Source organism: Carassius carassius, chromosome 11, assembly GCF_963082965.1.
Source record: "Carassius carassius chromosome 11, fCarCar2.1, whole genome shotgun sequence".
Taxonomy (NCBI): Eukaryota; Metazoa; Chordata; class Actinopteri; order Cypriniformes; family Cyprinidae; genus Carassius; species Carassius carassius.
In genome coordinates, this window is record NC_081765.1 from 5297489 (window position 1) to 5324479 (window position 26991).

Genomic DNA, 26991 nt, shown 5'->3' on the forward strand with positions numbered 1-26991 from the left:
ATCCCAGGGCCTGGGGAAGATAGAGCAGTTAATGTTCCCTTTTATTTTAGAGGATGTGTCACTTGTAGGCTACCTCAGATTTATACTATGATACAGCAATTTCATCCAAACAGATGGATAATAGTGTCAACGAGAGGAGAAGAGAGAAGACAGCGTTTCTTTTATCGAGTTTAGTGCAGATTGTTTGGAGGAGACGATGGAGGCCATTCTCTCTTTCCCTCTTAATCTCCCTAATCTCAGCGGCATTAAGCTTGATCATTTTTGTTTGAAGGAGCAGAACGTGGCGGTAATGGCGTCCTAATAGCCAGCGCTGGGGACACAAATCCGGCGGCCCTGTTTTCTGCTGTGCCTCCATAAGCACCTCTGATTTATTGCTCTCTTTATGACAGAGAGGAAAATGATGTGCTGCGGGTATATATCAGTGCAGAAAAGGAAATTGAACGCAGATATCATCTTGTCAGATGGTTAATGCTCTTCCCCCTGTCACATTCGATAGCACCAATTTGGAGAATCCTGCAGAGGTAAAAAGAAGACAATTAACAATGACAGAGCGGTAATGGATGAGCCCATAAAATGAGGCTGCTGGATGCTTTGTATGATTTCCACATGAGATAGAGTCACGGGTACATGCTAGCTACGCCGGCATTAACTCTCGCCTCCGTTGGCAGGGACAGCATCTCTTTCTAGGTAAAAACAGACCGTATATCACTGGTGAAAGGGTCATGGGATGCAGTCGCTCTCCTCTGAAGGCACTGTATTGCAGATTGTTTCAAGTGAAAGCTATGTAATTACCATAATTATCGAGCACTTGTGGGAATCAGTGGGTTTGGTAAGTCTGTTTGCCGTTACATCGATTTCCAATGGAGTATCACCTGAAACATCAACTTGCTGTAAATCCATGTGTCGGATGTTATGGGATGGATCTAGCATTGGGGCTAAATTATATGAAGGTCAGGCAGTATTTTAACTCGCACTTTGAGACCGATATAGACTACAAACTGCCGTATCATTTTAGTTCCTCTTCTTAAATCGGCAGTTCAACAGCTTCTTAGTCTTGTTTTATTAAATGATTTTTTGTTGTTGTTATGAACCCTATTTTGAACAGTAAAAACATGATGCAAGTCGCTCAGTAAGTCTACCGTAAGCAGCCTAAATATCCCAAACATTTCATTCCCAATAGCACTATTTGAGGACAACATTCAAGATCATTTCTTGCATTATCAACAAACATTGGATTTAGAAAAATGAGTTTTGCATTTATATTGCATCTAAAAGGTTAGATGTGATTAAACGACAAGACTTCAGTGTTTTCAAAATTTACACTCTAAAAAATGCTGGGTTGTTTCAACCCAACTTTGGGTCAAATATGGACTAACCCTACTTTTGGGTTAAACATTTAATTACAAAATTTAACCCAACAGCTGGGTTAGTCCATATTTGACCCAAAGTTGGGTTGAAACAACTCAGCATTTTTTAGTGTGTACTTTTTCTCTGTGTCAAGGCTTAACTACTCATAATTGGGGGCCAAATGCAAATTTAGAAAGCCCAAAATTTCCCACATTTGTCAGGACAGGACAAGCACGCACTGTTTTATCAGAATGGAAAGGTCAAGCTACTTTTACACGTGAAACGACAGCGTCAGTCAGCTCTAAATATATCATGGTTTGTTAAAGCACTCACAGACTGTACATCTAAATATTGAAAGTGTCATCTCTAAAGTAAAAGATGTGCCCTTTCAGAGGTTAAAAAATGCTGAAGAACACGCAGAGCAATGATAGGCCTGGCATTTCTCTGCGCCATGATGCCTCTAAAAACGTATTAGAAGAGTCTCCATTTGAGCTACAGCGAGGCTTAATGACTTTTCTGCTCCAGAGAAGCTTATTGTTCCTGTCTAACAGTTTACGGCAGGCTCCAGTGCGCAGGGGATGGAGGGGCATCAGCCCGCCTAAATGTGTTTTGTGGTTTAAATGGTAATTCCATTCAAATCAACATATTTTTGGCACCTCATGACCTTTTCGTGAAATGAATTCACGCCACTCAACTTTGTCTTGTGGCATTTAAGAATCACAGAGCCAAAAGCTAATTGCCAGAATCTAACTGCTCATGGAGCGTCTCGTCGTTCGCACCGGATGCGATTCTTTAATTTGATTTTAATGTGTCCCTCACGCCTACGGGGGTATGATGACTTTGATAATGATACAGTTGTCATCATCCCACGGTGAACTCTCATACCAGGACGTGTTAATTGCTTTTGTGACATTCAACTCATTATGGTCCGTATCATTCTTCAAACTGCAAGGGTGTGAATTGCAACGAGCCCAACTCCAACCCACACTTTTTTTTTTTTCACAATGCACCACTGAGGCTTCATATTAGGCGTCCGCGAGGAGACACATAACAAGTCGTCTTTTAAGAGGATTTTTGAAGCGCTCACCCCAAAGGGCAGTAAATGGAAAAGTGACATGGCTCGTGCTCTTGTCTATTTAACTTATTCAGTTCCTCTGTTATATATATTCTGCCTGGAACAGCGGGGGTTATTTTCCTCCAGGGTTCACAAGGCCAAGCTCTTTCATTTCAACTGAAAATTGTTTCTTAGGATTTCAATCTTTGTCTGCTCGATATGACAAAACACAATATCAAGAACACTTATGTTTCTTATCTGCCATATTTTCAGGGAATAAATAAAAGATCAGTATAAATTGGAGTCGAGAGATGTGCAGTTTGAGTCCGAAAGGGTACACACATGCCGGTTTGGCCCGAATGGACCGGGTCGAAATTAGCTCTGCTCAGCAAACCAGCGGCTCGTTTGTCATCCTTGAAAATCAATTAGTACAGTAGGTCGCTGATGGAAGAAAGCAGATGGCATCTCTTTCCAGTGTGGACAAACGGGCTGTATATAGGAGAACAGAAAACATGCATCCTTCGCTATCTATATAGCGATTCTCTACATAACATCTGCCAGCTGTGGTATAAAGTAGGCCTCCAATAAAAAAGGGAGTGGGACAAAATAGAAGCAAGGTATTTTCTGTGAATGTGAGAGACGTCCGATGCATTAGCTGCTATATGAAAACAAATTCATTTACAAATTGAAGCGCGTTACTGATTACATGATGAAAACTGTTGTTAGTAACTTATTTTAAACTTACAATTTAATATTACTATAACAAAAGCAAAGCGGAAGAGAATACATTCAATGTTCATATCAGCATCATCAAATCTATAAATTATGAATACTTTACTGCCATTGGGTGGAAACTATGAAATCATGCAATGCATAAAAAGTAACTGATTATGAGCATTTTTAAAACTTAATATCTAATTACAAGTACTTTTTTTGTCATAATCTAGATTACATGTAATCAATTACGACCCAGCACTGTAGGTAAATAATAATAATAATAATAAAACTATTTGTGCTACAAAGCTTTATAATTACAACAGCGATATCAGAAATACCAGCATGCAATATCAAGCTGCATTTTTTGCACAACTAAAGATAACTGGAAATGGATGAAATGGTTGCACCCGTTGTTAAGATGGATAAGATGAATCTCTTTAAAATGTAGTTGCTGTTGTTCTGAAATGGGAGATATTTCCTTTCTTAATTCCACACAACATCCACATGACTGTTCTGTGTATTAGACTTAAACGAACAGATGTATCAAGTAGAGAAGAGTTGGTTATGAAAAAGAAATAGTTTGAATTACTGTAAATGTGAATCTTTCTACGAGAGAAAGTGAGGCGGCTATCAAGATGGATTCATATCTAATCACTCCGTCTACCTGAGAGAAATCCTCAATAAAAAAGTGATTGTGCCACAAACATGAAAAAGCGTCTTTGAGTGCCGAGCTCGCAAACTCTTTAAATGGATGGGAATTCAAAACACACAGAATGATTTTACTGACAGTGCACAGTGCAAAGATGTCAAACCAAATAAATGTCATCTTTCGCAGCATGATGTAGTGAGGAGTTTGACTCCGAAATGAAACGCTCCACGTCTGGGGTGGGCTACTGAGCGCCCACCTCACCAGTGATTCACCAACACTTGATCAACATCATATTTGCTGGGAAAGGTTCAAATGTCCTATTGACGGGTTATTTTTCTGGAGCGCCAGGGTGCTGTCAGAGGTCAGAGAGAGGCGCAGTGTATGGGAATCAGGTGCCACTGTCCCGCTGACAGTGATGCATTGCTGTGCTCAGGGGGTCACGTATCTGTAAACATGCATTATAAAATCCCAAAGACAAATGTGAGAGACTGACCTGAGAGAGAGCGGCAGCGGGAACATGTGCATGTCAAGGGGTTAGAGATAGCGCTCTTGTTGCAAATGAAGAGGGTCAAGTAATCAAGCTCAGTTGGGCTTGTGTGTCACTCCCATTATCTAATACTGTCTGAAATGATCAATGAGCTAAAATAAAATGATCACAAGCTAAAATAGGCTCCCTAATGAAAATGGACTGTGTTGTAACACGTTCTGCTCAATGTCTCTCCGTGTCAGAGCGGATGGACCATGGGCAGAGCGATGCCGCAGGCCGCTAACAGCCCTAACAGCCTATTTCAGCCGAGCTCACCGATGCTCTCGCACGCTCACTTGAGCAGGGTCACTTAACCAATCAAGTGGCATATCCACTGACCGGCAATCTCTCGACACAAATAACACTAGCTAGGACCAATAACTACACCTCTCTAGCTGCAGAACCATGACACCTTCACTTTCAAGCCCAGAAAATAACATAAGATTGAAAATTTTAAACTCAGTTATATCAGTGGCATAGAAAAAAAGTGATTTTATTTTACATTGAATGGGTCACTGTGGAACAGACGAGCCCCAAAAGGCCTACAATGGCATTAATACCTAAAAGGCTTGTGATGCTCCATTAAAATATATATATATATATATTATTATTTAATTAAAATAAAAATATAAAAAATTTAATATTTTATTTTATTTTAAAATAAAATCCTGCTTTATCAGCGTTAAAAAACTCTGCATCTCAACATCGGGATACTGTTTTAAAAACTTTATTTCTTACACCTTGTAGACAAAATAAAACAGCACTGTATTTTCGCACATAATTCTATGCTTGACAATCATTAGACATTTAATCTGCTTTTCTTTAATATTGAAGCAGGTCAAGCATAAAGGCACATAAGGCTGAGAACACTGAAGGGCTGTTTTTATACCGTAATAAATAGCCAGACATTCCTATGGCAGTACCTGAACAGACATGTAAACATGGGAGCAATCTCTCGTTGCACGGCACCTAATGTATGCTACACTTCAAAAACAGGCACTGAGAGGATATTAATAACTATAAATATTATAAATATACTTTTGAACAGGACATTTCTGCATTATTGCATATTGTAGATAAGGATATTAAATGCATTCAGTCACAAAACAGTGTTTACATGGAGAATGAAATGGAAAAGCATGTCACTAGCTGCTTGTCGTGCCAAATAAGAGAATAACAAAGAGCTATGTGCTGAAACTTCTGCAAGGTTTCACTTCTACATACAGGTTCTATTGTAAACAAAGACACAACGTATGAATATTAAACTCGGCAATGTAACTAGTTATTGAATATTCACAGCTCTAATTGGTAGCTTAAAAAACAAAAACTCACAAAAATCCCTTGAACTATTAATTTCTACTTCCCTTTACTAATCTATGAAATAACCCTGCAATTATAATGAGCAGGTATTAAAAGGAAACAAATAAACTAAAGGCAAAGACTATGAAAATCAAACCCACACACATACACATGCAAGATGAACAGATTATTACAGTTTATATTGGCAATTTCTCTCTCACTCTATTCCACTTCCATGGCGGACACATTGTGCTCGTCCTCTGATTTGTCAGGGAGGCCGGTCTGGGGATCTGGATCTCCTGGCTTCTTCTCTTCTGAGAGGCTCTCTTCTGCTCGCTGCTCTCCAGGTTCTGCTTTTACATGCTCTGGACTGGCTGCTTGACCCTCTAATAATCAAACAAAACAAGTGCTTGTTAGCAAGATTTCGATTTCACTGCGAAAAGAGGCATATCATTGGATTTTGATGCAAAAAATACAACATGGCTAGATCTAAATTTGGAGCATCATTATTTCTACCACCATTAATACTATCATGATCATAAATGTGACCCTGTAAAGGTCAAACCAAGGCATTGAAGACATAACAGTATGATTTTCTGTTAAGCTGCTTTGAATCCATGTGTGCTGTGAAAAGCGCTTCACGAATAGGTTTGATTTTCTTTCATTTTTTAAAAACGATCTACGTAAACCTAACATTCAAAGCTTCATCCACATCCACCCAGGCCATTTACTCCAACTAAACTGCAAAAAAGAGCTGGTTTAGAAACACAACCATGATGAGAGTCAGGTGGTGAACGGTCATGTAAAATTACATTTCAAAATGTATTGCTTGTATTTGCTCAAAATGTGACCACACATTAATGCAAATGTAATAATTACTGACCCCATACATTTGAATATTGTAGAATAAGGGACTTTAGACGAACGAAAAAAAAATCAAAAGAAGTGTTACATTTCTAAAAAAATAAATAAAATAAAAATGAAGATACATAATTTAAAACGAGCACACACACACACACACTTGATGTATCATCAGTCATGACTTGCTAGGGCCATGACATGACTTCATAACAGAAGACAGAGCTAAACAGTGTGTGTGTGTGTGTGTGTGTGTGTGTGTGTGTGTGTGTGTGGCAGGTACAGACACAGGGTGAAGCCCTACCAACTAGGCAGCTCAGTGGGGGGGATATAAGACTCTAAAGCCTTTAATCACCTCACAGATCTGCTCTCCGCACATCAGCAAATGTCCTCTCAGAGGGCACGAGCAGCAGGGACTCAAACACATTCACACACACACGTCTCATCTCACACTCACAATAAACCTGCCGCAAACGCAACCCTTCAAAAATCCTCCTTTAATAACTGCGCCCTAAACACCATCATCTCCTGCTGCTGCTCAGGTGAACTCTGGTGGAGATCTGCTACCTGGGGCAGGTGTGGGGCTAGACAGGTCTGTCTCCATGGCAACAGCAGGGGGGTCTGCAGCGAGCTCTGGGAGACGCGGGGCCTGGGGACGTGTTTTCCGGGCCGGGTTCAGGAAATAACAGTAGGCACATCTGAATGCTAAAACATACACATTCAAAACAAACTCAATGATCCTCAGACATATGAATATGAAAATAAACATGTAGCACATTAATGATTTGAGAATGCATCAGAGACGGTGCATTCAGACTTATTCTGGTTTAAAGAGCTCGGCGACATACTGTGCTGAATTCCCCACTTAATCTTACCAATATATTCAAACTCCTCCTTTAAAGCCATGCCATTATGAGACAAACACTGCTGGCATATCAGAGCGTATCTGCAATAAAAAGAAAGAGAAATCATTTAAATGGAAAAGCGTAAATCATTGTGTTGTTGGAGTAACAGATGACAGATGTTACTCAGCAGATCTTAACAGATGTTACTAGTCTGATAACCCTAGCTTAGCCTTCAAAGCGTCATCCACATCCACCCAGACCATTTACTCCAACTAAACTGCAGAACAGCTGCTTCAGAAACCAGGGTTATGACGACACCACAAGCACATGATGACAGAGGCTGCCAAACAGTCCGGTCAAGTTCAATTACAAATCCTTAAACCTTTTAAAGATTTGCATTTACAGGTAAATACAGTAAACTCAGGAATACTGTGAAATGGGTTTAAAACTTACACAACCACCTTCTATTGGAATATATTTTAAAATGTAATCTATTTCTGTATTTCAGGCCAGAAAAAAACATTTAATATGATGACTTTGGCAAGTACAAGTACATGTCTCCTCAAGGTAGGCAATGCAGTATATTATTTGTGTGTTTTGCACATAATAAGTAGGGAGAGATACACCACATTTCACATCATTGAGCAATTATATGTCTTTTATAATCCAACCCAATCACTTGAAAATGTCTCTCATTACAGAAGCTGAAACGCATTCTAAAATCTTCAGGTTTTCTTATATTTGAAATGGATTTAAAAACCAAAAATATATAATACGGCAAAACTGATATATATTCTCTGAGCTTGGCCGAACTAAAGGTGAACTTCTCTGTATCATATGGTGTTCTTTCTTTTTCAGAAATCATATCACTCCTTGATTTTGCTCAGTGTAAAGATATAAATCATGATTTCACAATAGACCATTCACCTGTTCTGAGGTCCATCACCCACTAGGTACTCAACGACCCTGTCCATGGCTCCTCGCTCTCTGGGGAGGACAGGTCTGGCCAGCGGAGGACCTGGAGGGTGCATTCCTGCGAACACACACACACACACACGTTTGTTTTTGTGAAAAGTGGGTTCATCCCATAGGCGTAATGGTTTTTATACTGTACAAACTGTATATTCTATGGCCCTACACCAACCCTAACCCTAACCCTCACAGGAAACTTTGTGCATTTTTACTTTCTCAAAAAAACTCATTCTGTATGATTTATAAGCGTTTTGAAAAATGGGGACATGGGTTATGTCCTCATAAGTCACCCTCTCCTTGTAATACCTGTGTCATACCCATGTCATTATACAGAGTTGTGTCCTGATGTGTCACAAAAACAAGAGCACACACACGCACACACACGCACGTGCACACACACACACACACACACGTGTCGGCACACTCTGCAGAAGTGTGATGGTATCTGTGGCTCAGAGCTGCATGGCTGATGATGAATGATAAGGGCGACAGCTTTTAATAACGACACTGATATGGCGCTCCCTCCTCATGCCCGCTGTGATCCACACTCATAATTAATATAATTTAACATCAAGAGCGATCATAGCCAGAAGACTGGTCATTTCTGCCAGACTTGGCATAGTCAGGAATCCCTGCTGCTGACTCATTTAGCAGCATATGGAGACGCCGCAGAGGACCAAGGTGCTTTTCACTTCCAATTTCTTCCTAAAGGTGTTTGCTTGAAGAGGACCCAGAACGGTTTGCATACAGCAGAACTTGCACGCCTAACACACCGGGCCCCCATCACCTGTCAGTCACTGCTAGCAGATGTTCGTAATCGACCAGGGATCAGATAATAGTGCTCACCCTTCATAAGATACAGTTTAAACACAGACTTCTCCTGTCTTATTTTAGCATTAGATATAAACCAATATAGCATTTATTCATTTTTTAATTAGAACATACTTTTATATTTTAAGCTTTACTTTAAATTACATTTTAGTAATTTTGTCCTTTATTGTTTTATATTTATATGTAGTTTGAATTTTATTCCCGCTTTGGAAATTTGAATTCTTTAGCTTGCAGTAAGTTAGCGAGGCAAAAATGTCACTTTTTATTTAACTTTATATCATTTAAAAATATTTTTTTAGAAAGCAGTCTGAAATGGCTCTAGTCTTATCTAAGTATTTTATAAATTAATATAGCATTTATAAATTATGTAATTAGCATTTTTAGATTTTCAAATGTTATTTTAATTGTATTAATTTTGTTAGGGAGCTTTTGCTATATATTTTTATGCTATGCATCTTTTTTGTTTCATTTTTAGTAATTAGTACTTGAATTCAATTAGTGGCCGAGGCAACATTTTTCATTAAATTATTTAACTTTATATATTTTTTTTAAATAACAGAAAATAATTGTTATAATTGTTTTAATTAACCATAACAGCACTGGTTTCCTCAAGGTCTTCTTGACTGTTTATTTCTGATGCATTACTCTGTATTCACTCTTCAAACGAGGCCAAATTTACAGCGCATTTTCTCATAGTTTTGTGTATTTATATAAAAACCTTGGTTTGGCAAATGGAGCATGTCATTCAGCTATTAAGAAAATACAGTCAGTGTATGATATTCAGGTGTTTCAAAAATGGGGTGAGGTTCATTAAACAACAAAGGAAATGAATACAAATCTGCGATGAAACCCCACTAACAGCCCATCTATGAGCAGCATAGCCAATCGGATATTTAGTGAGGGACATGAGACTCACCCATGGCGGGGCCAGGCGAGCCAGCCGGGGTCCCAGGCCTCCTGATCAGACCATGTGGGGTTGAAGCAGACAGACCTTTTTCAGGCGGCCCTCCTGGGGCAGACAGTGGAGTAGAGGGGACTGCAGGGCCAAGAGGTGGACGTCCTGCAGGACGAGGGGACACAAGCCGCTGACGCAGCTCTGAGAAGAAAATGACATGATGCTAACAATGAAATATAAGCTGAAGTCAACATCTGGTGTTGGTAATATAATCTAGTCACAAATAAGGTCATTTATAAAAAAATAATAGTAATTTTCTACCACCATTCCTAAATTATAACCCAGGAACCCACGTTTTCAAAACCAACGTAAACGCTATTACAAGCAGTTATTACATTCTGATGAAAGATGTTAATTTCAGAGGGGGAATAAATTCAGTTGGTCACCTTGGCCTTGTCTTGGAGTCGCAGGTGGGCCAATGGGTTGAGCCTCTAACTCCTTCAGAGAAAACCACACTAAAATATGAATATCTGCACATATGTAATAGATTCGTTTGTAGATTTAATATTAAGGCACTTACAAGCTTTTTCTTAGAGTCTGGGTCAAACCTTTCCAGAATCAGCTTGGCATTTTTGTAGGTTTCAGTTTCCATGACCTGTTCAAGCTGTTTGAGGAAACATTGCAATCATGTAATCATAATTACATCAAACAGTGTTGCCAACTGACTTGCATTAAATACTGAAAATGTACACTGTTAGGAATTTCAAAAACCTTTTCGATTTATAAAGAATTCATCTGCGCAAGTCAAATGAAGGAGCTAGACCTGCTGCTTATATTTGGCTTTAAAAACAAAGACACTCAGACTGTTTTCTCACCGTCTCCCGTTTAGTTTTATTATAAAACTTAATTTCAAGGAAAGTAAGAAAATAGTGCTAATTATTTAACTTTAATGAATAGAATAATTACAAGCCCTGCTGCGATAATGGGGAGTGTGAAAATCCATCAGCTGTAATTATTGGAAGTTATTAGACATGACAGTGGATGACAAGCAATTTCTCAGATTTATTTCCTCCCATCACTAAACACTGTTCATTTAAAGACAAGTCGTTAGCCAAGCACTTTACCAAGTAAAGTCTCTTTGCCAATTACCCGTTGTCTTCATTGATTTCAGATTATTTATTAGGAGCAGAAATTATCTCTTTCTCTCACTGACAGCAGAGGAACGCAATATGATGAAAGGAAAACAGGACGTTGTTGTGCTAACATTATTAACATATATGAGAGGGCCAGTGCTCATGTAGCGCTCAAGTGCTCTGTGCAGTTGTGAGAACAGAGAGAAAACAGACGCAAACAACACCAAAATGAACTACACACAAGTAAGTAACAATCAAAGAGATTACTCACTATTTTCTTTTTGTCTGCTTTCAGCTCTTCTAACTTTTCATCTAAGATGCAAAAAAGAAAGAAAGAAAAAAAAAAGAAACATGAATGCGTAGATATGAGTAACACTACTAGGTCGACATTGTAGACTGACCTCATAATGAGAACAAATATAAAACCAAGTTCAAATTCGTACTGTTCATCTCCGTTCGTTTGTTGTATAAAACAATCAGCAGTTTCCTCAGCAGCCAAACTCTGAAGACACAGGAAAACAGAAACTCATTTCTAAAGTCACCACCATGATATTTTTGATATTGATACTAGGGCTGGGTGATATATCGAATATTAGCGATAATATCGGAATAATTTTGACGACGATGTACAATTTGAATATATCGGGAATATCGAATATTTCCAATTTCTAGCATACTTTCCCAAAAGAACGCGCCGAATGTCCAAAAAAGGAACCTGTAACTGCTGACTGCTCTACGCCCCTCTACTACGAGAGCTTTAATGATAGCGGTTGCCAGATAACAAGAGTTTAAATCTCCCAATCAGAGCTCCACTGTTACAAGGATACATTTTCTGCCCGGTGTTTGCTTATTTTAAGCAATCTGGCAACCATGCGCACGTGCTCACTCCTCATTGCGGAAGAGCCGCCGACGATAATCTGAAAACACTAACAAGCTGGAATTGAGCGATCTAATGAAAGCGTCGTTCAGCCGGTCTGTGTTCTGTCATGAGATCTCAACTGTATTGTTTGCGTTTGTGATCGCAAAATAAATGCACTTACTCGACCGCTGATGTTTGAATAGAGAAACATAGGCTATGGCCATTTGGAATTACTATATGGGAATTTCACTGATATGTTTACCAGTTTCCATAATATAGACAGAGAAAATGCAAAAGTCTTTGGTATTCATTTATATATATTTATATGTAAGAAATAGCTATGTGCTTCAGCAACTAGCTCCCCATCTAAGAGGGTTTTTAGTGTCAGTAGGAACATAGTTTCATGCCAGAAAGTACTTACAACAGAGGAAATATGAAGAATGGTGATGCCACAATGAATTTTCCTATCATCTGCTCTGGGATGTAGCACGCGTAGACGACTGTACAGGCGATCAAGTACAGCAGGGACGAGTACAGCAGCAGTCTGTAAACCCATAACTTCAGCTGCTTCTGGTTCTTCTCTCGGCATTCCTCAAGGGCCTGGATATCCTGAGGAAGATCAATTAAAACGCTCTATAAAGATCTGTAAGGGCAGGGATTACATTTACATTTATTCATTTGGCAGATGCTTTTATCCACAGCGACTTATGGTTAAAAAAAACAACAACAAGCGATTCATCATAAGATGGCAATAAACATCAGAAGTGCCCATCATACAAGTTTCCAGTCATAGTTCAAAACATTGGGAAGACATTAAGAGGAGATAAGGGCATAAAAAGTGAAGTCCCCAGGACCTAAATACCTAAAAACAGAACTTGAGAGACAGGCTCTGATCAGAAACTGCAAGAATGAAATTTAACTGCGCACCGATCTAATCTTGTCATGCTAAGAATCAGGTAAAACTTGTTTAACTCACGTGTCTTTGGCTTCTAAAGAGTAAACGTATACACAAGATATTTGCACAATACTCAGCCAAGCTCTAAGGAATAGCAACTGAACAGACCTCTTTCAATGAGGTGTTACTATATAGAACCCGTCCTAAAATATCTAATGCCAGGTAATGCCACAGTGCCTATACTGTGTCTGTCTATAACCTTGTGTTATTCTATGAGCCACAACTCAACCTAAAGAAATAAAAAAACACAAGTCACTTTCCAAAAAATTGGTCAATATACCTGCACTGTGATAAACACCAGTTTGAGTATTTCCAGTTTGACTACGTGAGGACATGTCAATGTCAGGAAAGTATAATAGACTGAATGGGTGATGTCAGGAAACGTTTAAAAGACTCATGCAGATTTATACCTTGTCAAGACCCTCCAAGACCTCCACAGTGGTTGCCTTTGCCTGTAGAAATGATACAGTACAATTGGCAACAATAAAACAATCTTTGATTGAAATTGGTAGGAGGTACAAAAACTGAGAAGTTCCTCTATTCAGATTTCTATATACCTCCGTATGTTATATCAACTCATTAAATAGCAAATCACACTTTTAATAGTAAGACTTCCGAAGGAATAATTCACCCCAAAATTAAAAATTGCTGTAAATTTACAAACTTTCATGCCATCCGTGATTAGAATTACATCACTTGCTCACCAATGGATCCTCTGCAGTGAATGGGTGCCGTCAGAATGAGAGTCCAAACAGCTGATAATAACTTATTGTGTAGATCAAGCATCAAATACAGTCCAGAACAGTTATACAAATATAAAAAAAATGTTTCCCTTCACAAGATTACTTTGATTATTTTTATGTTTTTATCAGCTGTTGTGACTCTCATTCTGACGGCACCCATTCACTGCAGAGCATCCATTGATGGGCAAGTGATGCAATGCTACATTTCTCCAAACCGGATGAAGAAAGAACCTCTATAAGAACCTCACCTGAGGGTGAGCACATTTTCATCTAGTTTAAATTTTTGTGTGAACTGTTCCTTTAAAGCTTTGCAGCAGGCAAGAAAGGCAACACCACACCATATATCTGTGCAGCATTTCAGTCCAACCACATTCAAATCAAATGGCAGACCTTAACATTAATACTGGAAGTGTTTGAGTGACTGAAGCACATTTACCCTCCAGCGAGACACCACAGCCCCCATCTTGTGAGGGCAGTCCTTCTCTCTAAACCTGGGCTATGTTACTCTTGTTACTCCACACCGGAGCCAGACACCTGTTCACAATAAAGACAACAGTTTCTTTCAGCAAGAAAAATATTTAAGTAGCAAACAAGATCTTGATAGAAGTTTGTCCACTCGAGATAACCTCCGCAGGCTTTCATTTACAGTGTTTGAATGCTTAAGTCACACTTGTTAGAGCTGTGTATATCTTCAAACAAATGCCACATGAGTTTTTCCTCAAAACCGAATTAATTTTTCTAATCCATTAGATTTTTTGTCATTGTATGAAGTCACTTCTCAAGTTCACACAGGTGTGTGTGCACATTAACTAGCAACATGTCCTAATTTGCAACAGTGTATCTCCCGCTTAGTCATTTCAAACCACACAAACTTCTTTTCGAGGAATGTTCTACTTAAAGAGTGCATCTGTGCCATCTTCACATCAAATGCCTCTCAAATATATGGTTTGTTTTCTGTTGCAGTGACATTCAGAAACTGTCTAACATGTGAACGCACTGTATCTCACACATGCAGGTCAGATGCATGAGATCAGTGATATCAAATATCACCACAGCTCACACTAAATCTGGAGGCTCTGAAAAGTAACAAGACACTCCTCTATTTTAAAGCACAGAGTGCTTGAGAGCTCGGATAGTGCAGGTGCTTCAAACACAGACTGCTCTGAGAGTGTGTGACACTGAGTGGCAATGAAAGTCACTTTATTTGTAACTTCATTCAGTCTCACCCGTTCAACTTAAGACTAATGCGTTTTAAGATCGGAAAACCAAATCAACCTCTTATATCTCAGGAAAATCAGGTTCACTGTGAAGCTTAAAAAAAGCGAACCTTTAAAACACATTCGCACAATATAACGTTCCTTGCAACTCATTAAGTTTTTTACCATCTTTGTTTCTAGCCTCGTTCTGTTAGCTGAAACATTGCGCTTTAAATGTGTTATTAAATAATAAACTCGCCGACTGAAGATATTTCCTAAAACTACAATAGCAGGAATGCTTTTTATATAACTTTTATATGCACCAAAAAAATAGTAATAATAACATCAGCTTAAGACTTAAGTCTTAACTCGTTACTATCTGGTGATACAGCGGTCATGGTTTAGACGACGTTTTGCTCTCTTTCATGCAGCGCGCTGTTGCGCAGCTTTCTTGTGCATAAACACGCCATAACAAAACATTTAGTTTAGGATGCCTTACCCGTGAATATATCGAGAGCAGACGCGCCTTATTCTTCCTCTACTTCAACGGTCAACGTCATCAAACTGCTCCCACAAGACCGCGCGGCACGGACCGCCCCCGACACAGCTCTGTCACGTGATCGAGCACTTTCGCTCTCTCTCTCTCTCTCTCTCTCTCTCTCTCTCTCTCTCTCTCTCTCTCTCTCTCTCTCTCTCTCGTTCTCTCGCTCTCTCTCTTTATTGGCATGAATGTAAATGATACAATATTGCCAAAGCTTAGTTTACATATATATATATATATATATATATATATATATATAAATAAAATAAATAATAACAAAAAAACTGTAACAAATCATAATGTGTGAACATTTGATCCCACAGTCATTAACTTACATAGAAATACACAAACATACTAGGATCACTGTGGTGCACAATAGGGTCAGACACACTGAGGTCACACACACAAACACACACACGTTCACCTGCTGTCTCTCAGGCTCTCTCCCTCTCTCAAAGCGCGGGAAAATAGAACGAACGTCGCGCTAGAGTTCACGTCACCACGTAAACAAAGGGTTTGTTGTAAACATAGATAGGCCTGTATTATACTATACATAATAGCATTATAAACTAATTCAAAGCTTTATTTTAAACACCATTTATTTAAAATAATGACACTGAAATAATAGTATAATCAATTTAAAAATATCAATGAGTGAATTCATGTCCAATCAGTAACACTTTTATGCTATAATAATATTTCAGCAGAAGTAACTTTACTTCTCAAGAGCATGCTTATGTGTTCAAAAACAATTGAAGATATATATATATATATATATATATATATATATAGAACCGTATAACTTGAAAGGTCTGCATGATGTAGTGAAATGTAAAGTGCAAATGTGTGACAATCACTTTGGTTATTTTATTTATTTATTCATTTATTTGTAGATAAAAAAAAATCATGGATTGTCAGTTGCATTAATACCAACTCCAAAATTACGTCAAAATCACTTAAAGTTGAGTATATAATAATGATGGCTTTTTTTGTTTATGTGCACTATAACATGATGAGCAGAGAGCATACAGGGCTGTTTCTCAAAACCTTCTTAAAATTACGTTGTTCTTAAGTAATGTCTTAAGCTGTACTTTATCGATTGGTCTTAGTTCACAAGGGTTTATTTTTATTTATTGTTGTATTTATTTATTTATTTACAAAGCAATTCTGAAGTTATATACCCAGTGTTTAATTAAGCTGCAATTCTGAAAAATAGGTGTTTTGTTGTTTTTCTCTCTTTTGTTAAAAGCTGTTAAATTATTAAGCATCGTCTAGTGTAGGTTTTTTTCCTTGTATTTTATGTGGTGACCACTGGGAGGTGATCTGGGTATATATATTTTTTTCTTTCTTGGTTTTATTCCCTGATGTGATGTAAGTTGCAAAGTTCTGTTGCCTTCTAACAGGAAAGAAGTTTATTTATTTATTTTTTTATGCATAAAGCACACCGCTTTTTCACGTAATGCAGTGAAGCAGCCCGTGCATAAAATGAATAATAAGCAGCCTCCTAAAATATAGTTCGGGGTATAATCTTAACTAAAGTATAATCTTAACTCATGAGGCACATTTTTAATTATTTACTTTATTTTTATTTATTTTCCATTGTACACGGTATGCTACAAAGTGGTAACCTGTCATTGCTACATCAAGAAACGGCTATATATATATTACAGCATCTCAATATTTGTAATTAATTGAGCTTTATTTATGTGTTAAATTAATCTGGCATGGCAAAAGCTACATTATCATTTTCATCATTTTGTAAAGTAGTGATCTGAAATTTAGATTCAAAATAAAAAGGTGCATATTAGCGTTATTTGGACATTATATTGCCATATGTGACCATTGCGAGACTGTTAAAAAGCAAAGCAAAAATTTTGTGAGAAAAGTGCCAATGCTTCTTTTGGTCTGTGCTCTTTCTTAGCTCTGAAATGGAGAGTGGATGGGGCATTCAGCATGAAATCTAGATTTAGCGTAAATGCTAGACTACCACCATACTGCCTCAGCTGGAATAGTGAAGATCAGCACCACGGATAGCAACTACACTTATAAGTGTGTAGTTCTCACAACATAGTGTGAGAAGATTAAATCCAGTGCATTGTTTACTTAATCATAAAATAACAATTTTAGCTCGTATATGGTCGTAAAGAAATAATGGATCTTCCATAAGAACCAGTTGTACAATATGTTTCTATGTCACAGGACCAGAAGTGCATGTGTTCTCAGTGTTGGCTGGCGACCACTCTGGACTAAGATCTAAAAACAAGACCTTGGTCATGATGCCATAGTGCATATATTTGTAAGAGAATTTGAGGTTGTTGTTTTTTTTTTTTGACCAGACAAAGGAAGTCAATTGAAACCAAAAACTGTTTGGTTTCCAAAATTCTTCAAAATACCTGGAACAACATGAGGGTGAGTATGACAGAATCTGAACTATCCCTATAAAATATACTGGCATCTTGGAGGTGGAGCCAAGAATGATATTTTATTGGCTTATGTATTTGTACAAGCCTATGTTGTTGGGTTGCTGTGTTGCCCAGCACTTGTCCCCACATAACATAAAATCCATAAAAGACACATTAAAGGCAAACTGAGTGCATGCATTATCTCTTTATTATGACACTTTTCTTATGTCCATTTGTTTCTAAAATCATTGCTGAATGGTGTTTAAAACGAAATAATGTAATTGTAAATGAACTGCAGCATCTTCATTAAGAGATCCTCTTCATTCAATAGCAATAAATATTTTAGCAAATTAAAAACACACTGATAGCAGATTAAACACACGCACGCACGCACGCACGCACGCACACACACACACACACACAAAGTGTGTCCTTCTTTGAAAGATGCACACTGCATGCATTCAGAAGTATAATGTATTGTATTTTATAGCCAATAGGACTCTGTTTTCTATTGCTTATTACTGAGTTCTAACATACAGTTTGCTTTGTAGTTTTACTCAGCCCAATAATGCCTTCTTGATTTGCTGTGACTAATTAGAGCTATTCTAGACATCTCAGATTCAATATCAATTTTTGCTCCTATAGGGGGTCTGTTTGTTTTCAGTTTGAGTATTGATTAAAATTGTGTGATATAAAGCATTTGGTCATTTTACTTTGAAACAAAACTATCCTCAGGAAATCTGTAAAAATGTTGGTGAGCTGTGTGAGTATTTACATATCACTGACCACTGTCAATGGGACTCATTTAAAGCAAGAGACTGCTCTCTCTGTTTCAGTAATATGGAAACTAACGGCGAGACTGACAGACTGCTCATGAATTAGTGCACAAAGCTGCTCTTCTCACAGAGTAACAGCTGTCAAGAACATTACAGTGCAACAATATCACTATGTTTAATATAATGAAGTGCCAATGTAGGGTACAATAATTATAGTATTTCTTAGAAATTCGATAAATCTCAAAAATTGTGATAACATTTCAAGTAGGATAAATGATTGGCAAGTAGCCATTCAAGCCTCGTGCCGCGCGCCTCTGCCAGAAATGGACGCTAGCGTTTGACCTGACCCCGACTGTGCAGCATTTGCATGATCAAATCGCTCGCAGAACTTTCCAAAACTCGCAGTCTAATTAAAAACAATCCTCCGTTATTATTGCGACAAAAATGTGGTTATCTTTATGGCGCCTGCACGTTGAACTCATCACGTTTTTGTAATGATGGTCGTCAGTAAGTCAGTTTGGCTGTGAAATGGCGCGTACTTTATCATAATGTTAAATGAAACTCTTTCACTACTTATTTTGAAATTGTCGTCAGTCGGACAAAAGGTTAACTTTATGGTTCATTAATTCAAGTAATACGGAATGAATGGGTTTGCACTATTATGCGCTGACTGTAAAATGCATGTGTTTTCTAATTGCACTGCTGTCAGGTTTTAAGTGGAAAAGGAAGGAAATAGTTTTCTGCACATCAGATTCATTCAAATATGTTCCAGAATGTGCCAGGTGACATTAATGTTACGCTGTAAAGTATAGGTGTAGCTACTTGCCATAAATGCACGTTGTATTAGTAAAAGCTCTCTGTTAGTTTTCGACAGACTGAGTATACTGGTGTTGACATGTTTCTCACTCAAAGTGAGTATTCCGTGAATATACACTGGCAAAATGCTATAGGCTATAATTAACGTGTTATTTTAGTAAACGATCATGTTTTGACCCCCATTTTCTTCTGCATACCAGACCTTCTCATTGGCAGCTTATAGCAAACAAGACAGCTCAGCCGTTAAAGCAAGTGAAGGCAATTTTCAAGGATAATTGCGAACATGTTTTAATACATATGCATGAAAAACATTTTCTTGTTTTGAGGGAGAGGGAGCGACTTAACGTGCTAATGCAATTGATTGAGGGGATGACCTGCTATTCAAAATGTTATTTGAGAACTATCAAAATGTGCAGACTTGCAAATCGCCCAGCCTGTATCTGAATTACTACCCCATTCATCATCATTATGGGTTGATAAGTTAATTTAACCATTTCATTCTGTCTTAATGAGCTATAGTTAAATTAATGTCACATAATATATGAAAGCAACATTTGAACAGAAGCGCTCATTTGAGACAAACAAGGGTGGCCATGGTTTCATTTGATGCATAAATCTCCTCATCACAGCCGGTGCTTCTGTTGCCACAAACCTTTTCCCTTCTGTTCCCTTTGTATTCTTTAATGGTGTCAACAAGAAAAAAAAATAAAGCTTTGTTGAAGACTAGCTGTTTAAAGGACGGCCACTGATAGGCACGCCATTGCTTGGTATATTTCCCTGTTTTAATCACGTTCGGTTTCTTCAAATTTTCCACCATATTTTTTACGCAGTCCATTTACCTAAAACAAAATTATGGCAGCATATGACGATATGTATCGCAGTATCATCCAGATCTAATTTATAGGTGTAGCACTTCGATCTGTGAGGGTTTAAGTTCAATCGCAACAACTGGATGGGATCTGGATCACCCTGCTTAGACTTCCCCGAGAATAATCAAATCTGGCCGCTTTGGGTAGACATTTGCCAAAGTCTTATTTTTATCTGATTAAAAACTACAACCTGTCTTTATAGCACCATTCTTGCGTGGACCTGTTAATATAGCTATGGTATCATCTCACTGAAATGTTATTGCAGATGCTCCACCGTTTTCTGCTCGCCACACGTGTTTGTGAAGTTCCACCTTAAAACAACAGTATTTTGGCCCCACGTGCTCCCTGTAGTTCGGATTTTGTCCTCCCCGCAGCAGCTGTCACCTCGCATTACTCGCAGTCAGCTAAATGAAACATTATTCTAAACATATGCATCGTAATCAGTTCGGTCACACTTACAAGAGCACGCGTTAATAAGGCAATCAATCACAGTGGAACAAGCGAGTTGTTCTGCAACAGCTCATAAACAGTGTGTAATGAAAAATTGGAGGTTAGCATGGCACGCGCTGATCAGATAATCAATGTCAAAGATGCGATGAATGTCAGTAAATGTAGTTTTTTATGTCGTTTCTATAAAATCTTCAATTTACTACAAGCAGTTCAATTACCCAGAAAATACAGTCAATTAAATGGGCGTGATTGGACAGTAGCGGGAGGATCATCGATCTTTGCATTTCTATCTTGGTGGTGGACATTTAATTTGGGGTTTCTATTAGCACCGAAATAAAGAAAAAAATAAAATATATTAAACAAGCCGCAGATTTATTTTCTTGTCAAAAGCAATTCGGCTAAGGTGACAGACAGTTTGCTGCATTTTATGATGAATTCTTTTTTTTCAGTCTTTGCACATTGGATACAAAACTGATGGCGTTATTGTGGCCAGTGTTTTTCTGCCCTCTGTCTTCTCCAGTTTGCCTCTCCATCTATCTCAATGCTTTTGTTGTATGGGTTGTAACCCTCGCCTTGGTAAAGAGCATAACGAAACATGGCGATACATCACACTCTTGCTGTGCCTCTAATCACATTTCTTTAATGGGGACGTTCAAAAAGAAAGCAACTTATCTCAAAGTCCCCCGGGAATATGCCGGTATATATTTAACCAGGCTGCAATTAACGACAGTATCAGCTTGTATCATTTAGAGGTAATGTAAAAATAATGGTAAATTATAGGACCGGAATGACCCGTGAACGCAGACTCCATATTCCCTATAGTTTTAGTGTCGTTATAATTAATGTCAGACTCACTTTCTCACCAAGGAGAAAAAATGTTTTAACAGAGCAGGAACGCTTCACACTATTGCCTTTTTTTTTTTTTTTTTTTTTTTTTTTTTGAAATATTGATTTTTAAAATGAAGATTAGAAGACCTCCGGATTTAAAAATCACATTTTGAAAATTTAGTTTACTTACAATAAGCCTAATTTACCTTATGTGTGTTATTATTGTTTAGAATAGACGGAACAACAACAACCACAAAAACCTAATTCAGAAATTTAAGTAATAAAAAGATATAGGCGACATATTATGTTTGATTCGAACTTGCTTTCAGTTGATACTGCAATTAGCTAGCTATTTGCAACGTGCACAATGATAACGATATTAAAATGTGCTTTTTAAATATTTATTTTTTTCAAGAACAACACCATCAATAAATAACATAATATACATTTCTATATTGCACATTTTTCTCAAGTGAAAATATGAAAATTCATACAGTAAAATACAGAGACGTAATGTACAGAGTTGTGTTTCACGGCAACCCTTGGGAGAGGAGCAAAACACTGGGATGAGTTTGTCATTTATTGAACAGACGGCAGCCCCGCGCCACAACTCGGATTTTTTTTTCCTTTTCATTCATTTGAAACGGTAACAGCAACTGCATTATGCTTTATATACAGTGAGTGAAAATTTTGTCTTGCAACATGATTTGAGGCCTAATATTTCTTCGCTTTTAAATTGTTTTGTACCTTGAGTAGCCTACCTATAAAAACGGTTTAACCCTAACATTAAATAAACATCCAGTCAGTCACATAAATAAATAATAATAGGCCTAACAATAAATAAATAAATAAATAGGGGTAGGTTTTTTATGCCGTCAACAATTTGAAATGAAAGTTAAAAAAAAAAGTTGGTTTATTGCATTTTAAACGTGACTATGCGTGTTATGACAAAATATCTCACTATTTGATCTGTACAAGCTATTTCGCTGTTTTTGAATGTGGTTTAATGTAAGGCAAAATTCCGCCCAGTGACAAAAAAAAAAAAAATACATGTATGCAGACAGAAATGCATGAGCAATTTGTCTGAAGTTTGGGGTTGTGTGGATAATCCCATTATATTGTGAGTGAAGAGTCTCTACTGGGAGTATTATGGAAATATCGGTTTGGATTTAATGAGACTGCTCGCGTCAGCGGAACATCTCTGAGAGAAACTCTACCCAGGCCCACCGACGTCCCAAAAACAAGATTGGAAATAGGACTCGGTGGGAAGGGGATTTTTTTCTTTCTTTCTTTTTTTTTTTTTTTTTTTTTTTTTTTTGTTAAATAATAATAAAAAGGAATTCTCTGGTAACGAATACCACGTTTAGTATTGTACAATACTGTACACGAAGAACAATGCGAAATGCTCAAGGTCTATCTTGTCTAATGACTTCCCACAGCGGGTTGTTATGCTTTGACAGCGAGTCTCAGAACGGGAAATTTCTTACATTTCCACATTCAAAGGAGGTCCATCAAGGTACATGATTGGCAATTTTCGTCATAATCTTCACATTATTAACAGCAGAATTGACATTGTAGCAGTAGTGCAGGTTTTATGCGCCACACTCAGATCAGGGAGAGTCCCTCGAGCAGCACTTTTCAGAATAGCATCATCTTGCGCTTGGTCCCTTAACCAATGATTAAGTGGCACAACCAGTGTATATTCTCTTTACTGCACGACGTGATCCAATCTAATCGAAAATAATATTTGCATACATTTTTTAAATAAATAACAATAAGAAATAAAATAATTAGCCTACTATAATAAAAATAATAAAACTACTAAAAAAATTAAAGCCTTGCTCATTACATAACGTACAGTTTTAATAGCTACTGTGTGTTTAAAAGGCCTTCGATATCCGTAACAGTGTATTAGGCTAAATATAATTCTGGGCATTATAGACCTTACAGGAAATGCTGTCCCTTAAATTAAAAATAATAATAGTAATAATAATTGCATGTGCTTCAAATGAAAAAGTGTATGCCAGTACTGAGCTATCTATTGAGCGCGCTCTCTTCTCTGTGGTCCGGTGAGGGCACCGCGGTTTTGCTGAGAACTGCTGCCGAGTATGGCAAAAATCCGCTCTCGGACCTCTGGCCGGACGCCGTGCAGGTGAAATCAGAGCTGGTGCTCCTGGAGCCGAGTGCGCTGGCGGCCTGACTGCTGTGGCAGCTGAGACATGAGCACGGCCCGGTAGCTGAAGGCGCACTTACTGCTGCAGCGGCCGCCGCCGCCGCCGCCGCTGCCGCCGCCGCCGAGCTGTTCAAACCTGCCGGTGACTGGTATAGTCCTGGATGCCGGAAACTACACAACAGCTCTGGGCGCGAATATGGATGAGAAAGCGCACGGAAAGTATCAAGGGGACGAATAGAGGTAGCAAAAGGTGAAGAAGCGGCTCCTGAGGCGGCTGCCGCGGCAGCTGCTGCCGTGACACCGACATGGGGGTAATAGTGTAGTGGCATGTGGGAATGAAAAGGGTAAGGCAGACTTCCGGTGGCGGCCGCGTGCGTCATCATATAGGTGTAGAAGCTGGGATCGGCGGGATGTGGCCAGGACATGGCGAGCCGCTGCCGCTTGTCCTTCATTCGTCGATTCTGAAACCACACCTACACGCATCCACAGAAATACACAGGTAACAATTAGGGATGAGGTGAACAGTGGCGAGAAACGAGAACAAAACAATTAAACACTAGGCTACAGCTCAACTGGCCAAACAACCGCAGGACCTGTGCATTTAAAATGATTTGTGCAGAGCGATTAGTTAAAATAAATTTTCGAATCGACCAATAATTTTCTAAATGTCCCCCACTTTAAAAGTTTTTTATGGATTATATGTTACGTGAGCACAAATGGAAATAGTCAGGTTTTTGCATCAGACAAAATAAAATAATATAGGCTAGTCCTATTGTTTTTTTTTGTTTGTTTTGTTTTTTTACATTATGTTTAAAGCAACCCACATTCGTGTGTACAGACTACACGTTATCTGTAAACAGTATTTAAGAGAATGTAATTTATATATTTATTTATTTTTTAGAATGACAATGGACATATAAAATTGCGTGTTTTTTTTATTGTGTGTGTGTGTGTAAACTATACTGTGCTGGAGGCTGTAAGAGAGTGATATTAGCTAAACATTTTGTGAACATAATAAATTATTAGATATATATTCTCCCTTCTCTGGGAAAAGGTAAACCAAATCAGAACTATACCTTTATTGTCGTTTCGGGTAAGTTTAATGCAGCGGCCAGTTCACACCTCCTGGGTCTTGAGACGTAGTTTTCCCTGTAAAATTCTTTCTCCAGTCTTCCGATTTGTTCTCGGGTGAACGCAGTCCGGTACCTCCTCACCTGATCCGCGCTCGAGCTGCTGGAGTTGCTGATGGAGCCGTTCATATTCGATAGAGATGATGAACTTGAATTGAAGGTCCCTGAATTGTTGTCCGAAAAACCTAAATCGGATAATTAAAGAAATAAAAGACAACTCTATAAATATTTTAAACATGGATATTTGTCTTTCATCACGTTACTTTGTATAAATAAAACATACAAGCACGTAAAATGATATAGCCTATGGGATTGTATTTATAAATGCATAAATACAGTTCGACTGAAACTGGTTAGATTTACATTTAACTTTATTTATCAGAAAATCTGAATGCAGTGCGAAATGTTTTTAAACCAAAAATGAAAGCGACATATTATTATCAATTAAACACAAATGTATGCACCGATTTAAATACATACGCATTTTAACACACAAAAAAAATGTATGCAGCACAAATAATCCCACCAAAGATAACTTAATTCGTTAAAGGCAATTGTGCCAGCACTCAGAAAGACTTGAGAAAAAAATGCTACATTATAATATATAAAATAACATATAAAAGTATATTTAAAAAAGCAATAAAGCAAATGTCATTTAAGGCTAAATTTAAAACTTTGCGATGCCCCCTCAGATTCGATTTTAAACATTTAAAAACGACTCGATCAAAGTTTCCATGTCATTTGTTTACCTTTGCTATTGTTTTCCTTCTGTTGGCTGAGACTGCTTGGTGAGCGATGAGACGGGCAACCCACTTCCACATCGCTGTTCATATCGGAGTCAGGAGAAACTTCAGGGTACAGGTTTATTTTCTTCCTGTTTTCGGAGGATGAAACCTCTGTGGAGGAGGTATTGTCGCTGTGGTGGTTTCCGAATAAACTGTCAATTTCGAACTTGCCTTTGGTGGGAATATCCCCGAGATTACCGTGCAGCGAGGCTGAAGTTATTCTCGGACTGAGGCGACCTGCGTGCTGAGAATTTTCCAGGGCCTCAAGCACCGCGTTCCCGGCCGAGTCAGAGAGCCTCCTTCCTGCCACTGGACTGTGTAGTCCCCTTTCCATCAGAATCATTTCTTTTCTTATCCTCTCCATCATGAAGTCGTGCAGAAAAAATCCAAAGTCCCAGGGCTGGTGCTCCGATGACTGGTGGCGGATCTAATCCGCATTCAGCTCAGATGCCGCCTCTAAATAATATAACACCTTTATGAGCTTGAAGCTAAAAACAGAGGAATGCCAGTGTGGGCAACGAATGACTGCTCAAAATGACCCGCACATCCTCTCTGCTCCAGAAAGTCATTCATCAAAAAGTGGTTTGCGCCTTCGTCGTTAAAGGTGCGCGTGACGCGGTTCGAATGATCATTTATTGTAACAGGTTTATAAGCAAATAAATAGGAGAGAGAGTGTCATCGGTTGATAGAGTCGGCCCTTGATCGGCCAGACGCGTATATCCAGGTGCAGAGAGAGAGAAGAAGTGAGGAGAGCAGCTTCTGATCTGACTCTGTTTTAGATGGCTCCTGGGGTTGGACTCTGGGGTGAAATTGACAGTCTGATTAATAAAATGAGCGCGGCAACATTTCCCTCTTCATTTAGGAATATCATTATGCTTTGATTCTCTATTGTTCCTTCCTTCTGTTCTGGCTCGCCCACTCCCTCACTCTGAGCTGTTTCTTTTTTCTTTCTCTGTCGATTATTTCACACAGACGTTTTCGAATGAGAGGCATTAGTTAAAGATTTTTGAATCCAATTAGAAGATCATGTTGCTAATATGGTTGTTCGTTACAAAATAACGTCATGGACACATTACATTTTGTGACTTTTTTAAACGCCGCGGTTTTCTGAAATTTGGAGATATAAAGCCTATGACTATATCTATATTAGGCCTATTATACATTTTTCTTTTTATTATTCTTTGGTAGAATTATTTACTATTTTCTTACAGGCGCCTCTAACACCTTTCATGGTTTAATGTATCTTAGCCTACAGCTGAAATCACGAAATGCGTTTTTTTTTTTCGTCAACTGATGGCATCCTCATTTCATCACATAGCTAGTCAAACTTACTAATGACGGC

General features: G+C 38.3%; 2 protein-coding genes across 3 annotated transcripts; both read right to left on the bottom strand.

The window, feature by feature from the left end:
- Nucleotides 1-5004: 5004 nt before the first annotated feature.
- On the bottom strand, nucleotides 5005-15521 carry LOC132152661 (endoplasmic reticulum junction formation protein lunapark-A-like). Of its 2 annotated transcripts, none has more exons than XM_059561443.1 (13): nucleotides 15379-15521; nucleotides 14120-14217; nucleotides 13351-13392; nucleotides 12407-12594; nucleotides 11570-11628; nucleotides 11398-11438; nucleotides 10574-10657; nucleotides 10440-10491; nucleotides 10015-10194; nucleotides 8223-8328; nucleotides 7326-7396; nucleotides 7018-7155; nucleotides 5005-5978 (listed from the first exon to the last, which is right to left on the bottom strand). In XM_059561443.1, exons 2-13 carry the CDS (start codon nucleotides 14144-14146, stop codon nucleotides 5815-5817), a joined length of 1152 nt encoding a protein of 383 aa, XP_059417426.1. In that variant the 5' UTR covers nucleotides 14147-14217; nucleotides 15379-15521; the 3' UTR covers nucleotides 5005-5814. The 2 variants fall into 2 exon arrangements, with proteins under 2 accessions (XP_059417426.1, XP_059417427.1); XM_059561444.1 differs by lacking the exon at nucleotides 15379-15521 and adding an exon at nucleotides 15249-15311.
- A 7430-nt stretch (nucleotides 15522-22951) lies between these two features.
- LOC132152366 (homeobox even-skipped homolog protein 2-like) lies at nucleotides 22952-26016 on the bottom strand. The gene is made up of 3 exons (XM_059561129.1): nucleotides 25614-26016; nucleotides 24811-25049; nucleotides 22952-24207 (listed from the first exon to the last, which is right to left on the bottom strand). Exons 1-3 carry the CDS (start codon nucleotides 26014-26016, stop codon nucleotides 23596-23598), a joined length of 1254 nt encoding a protein of 417 aa, XP_059417112.1. The 3' UTR covers nucleotides 22952-23595.
- Nucleotides 26017-26991: the final 975 nt, after the last annotated feature.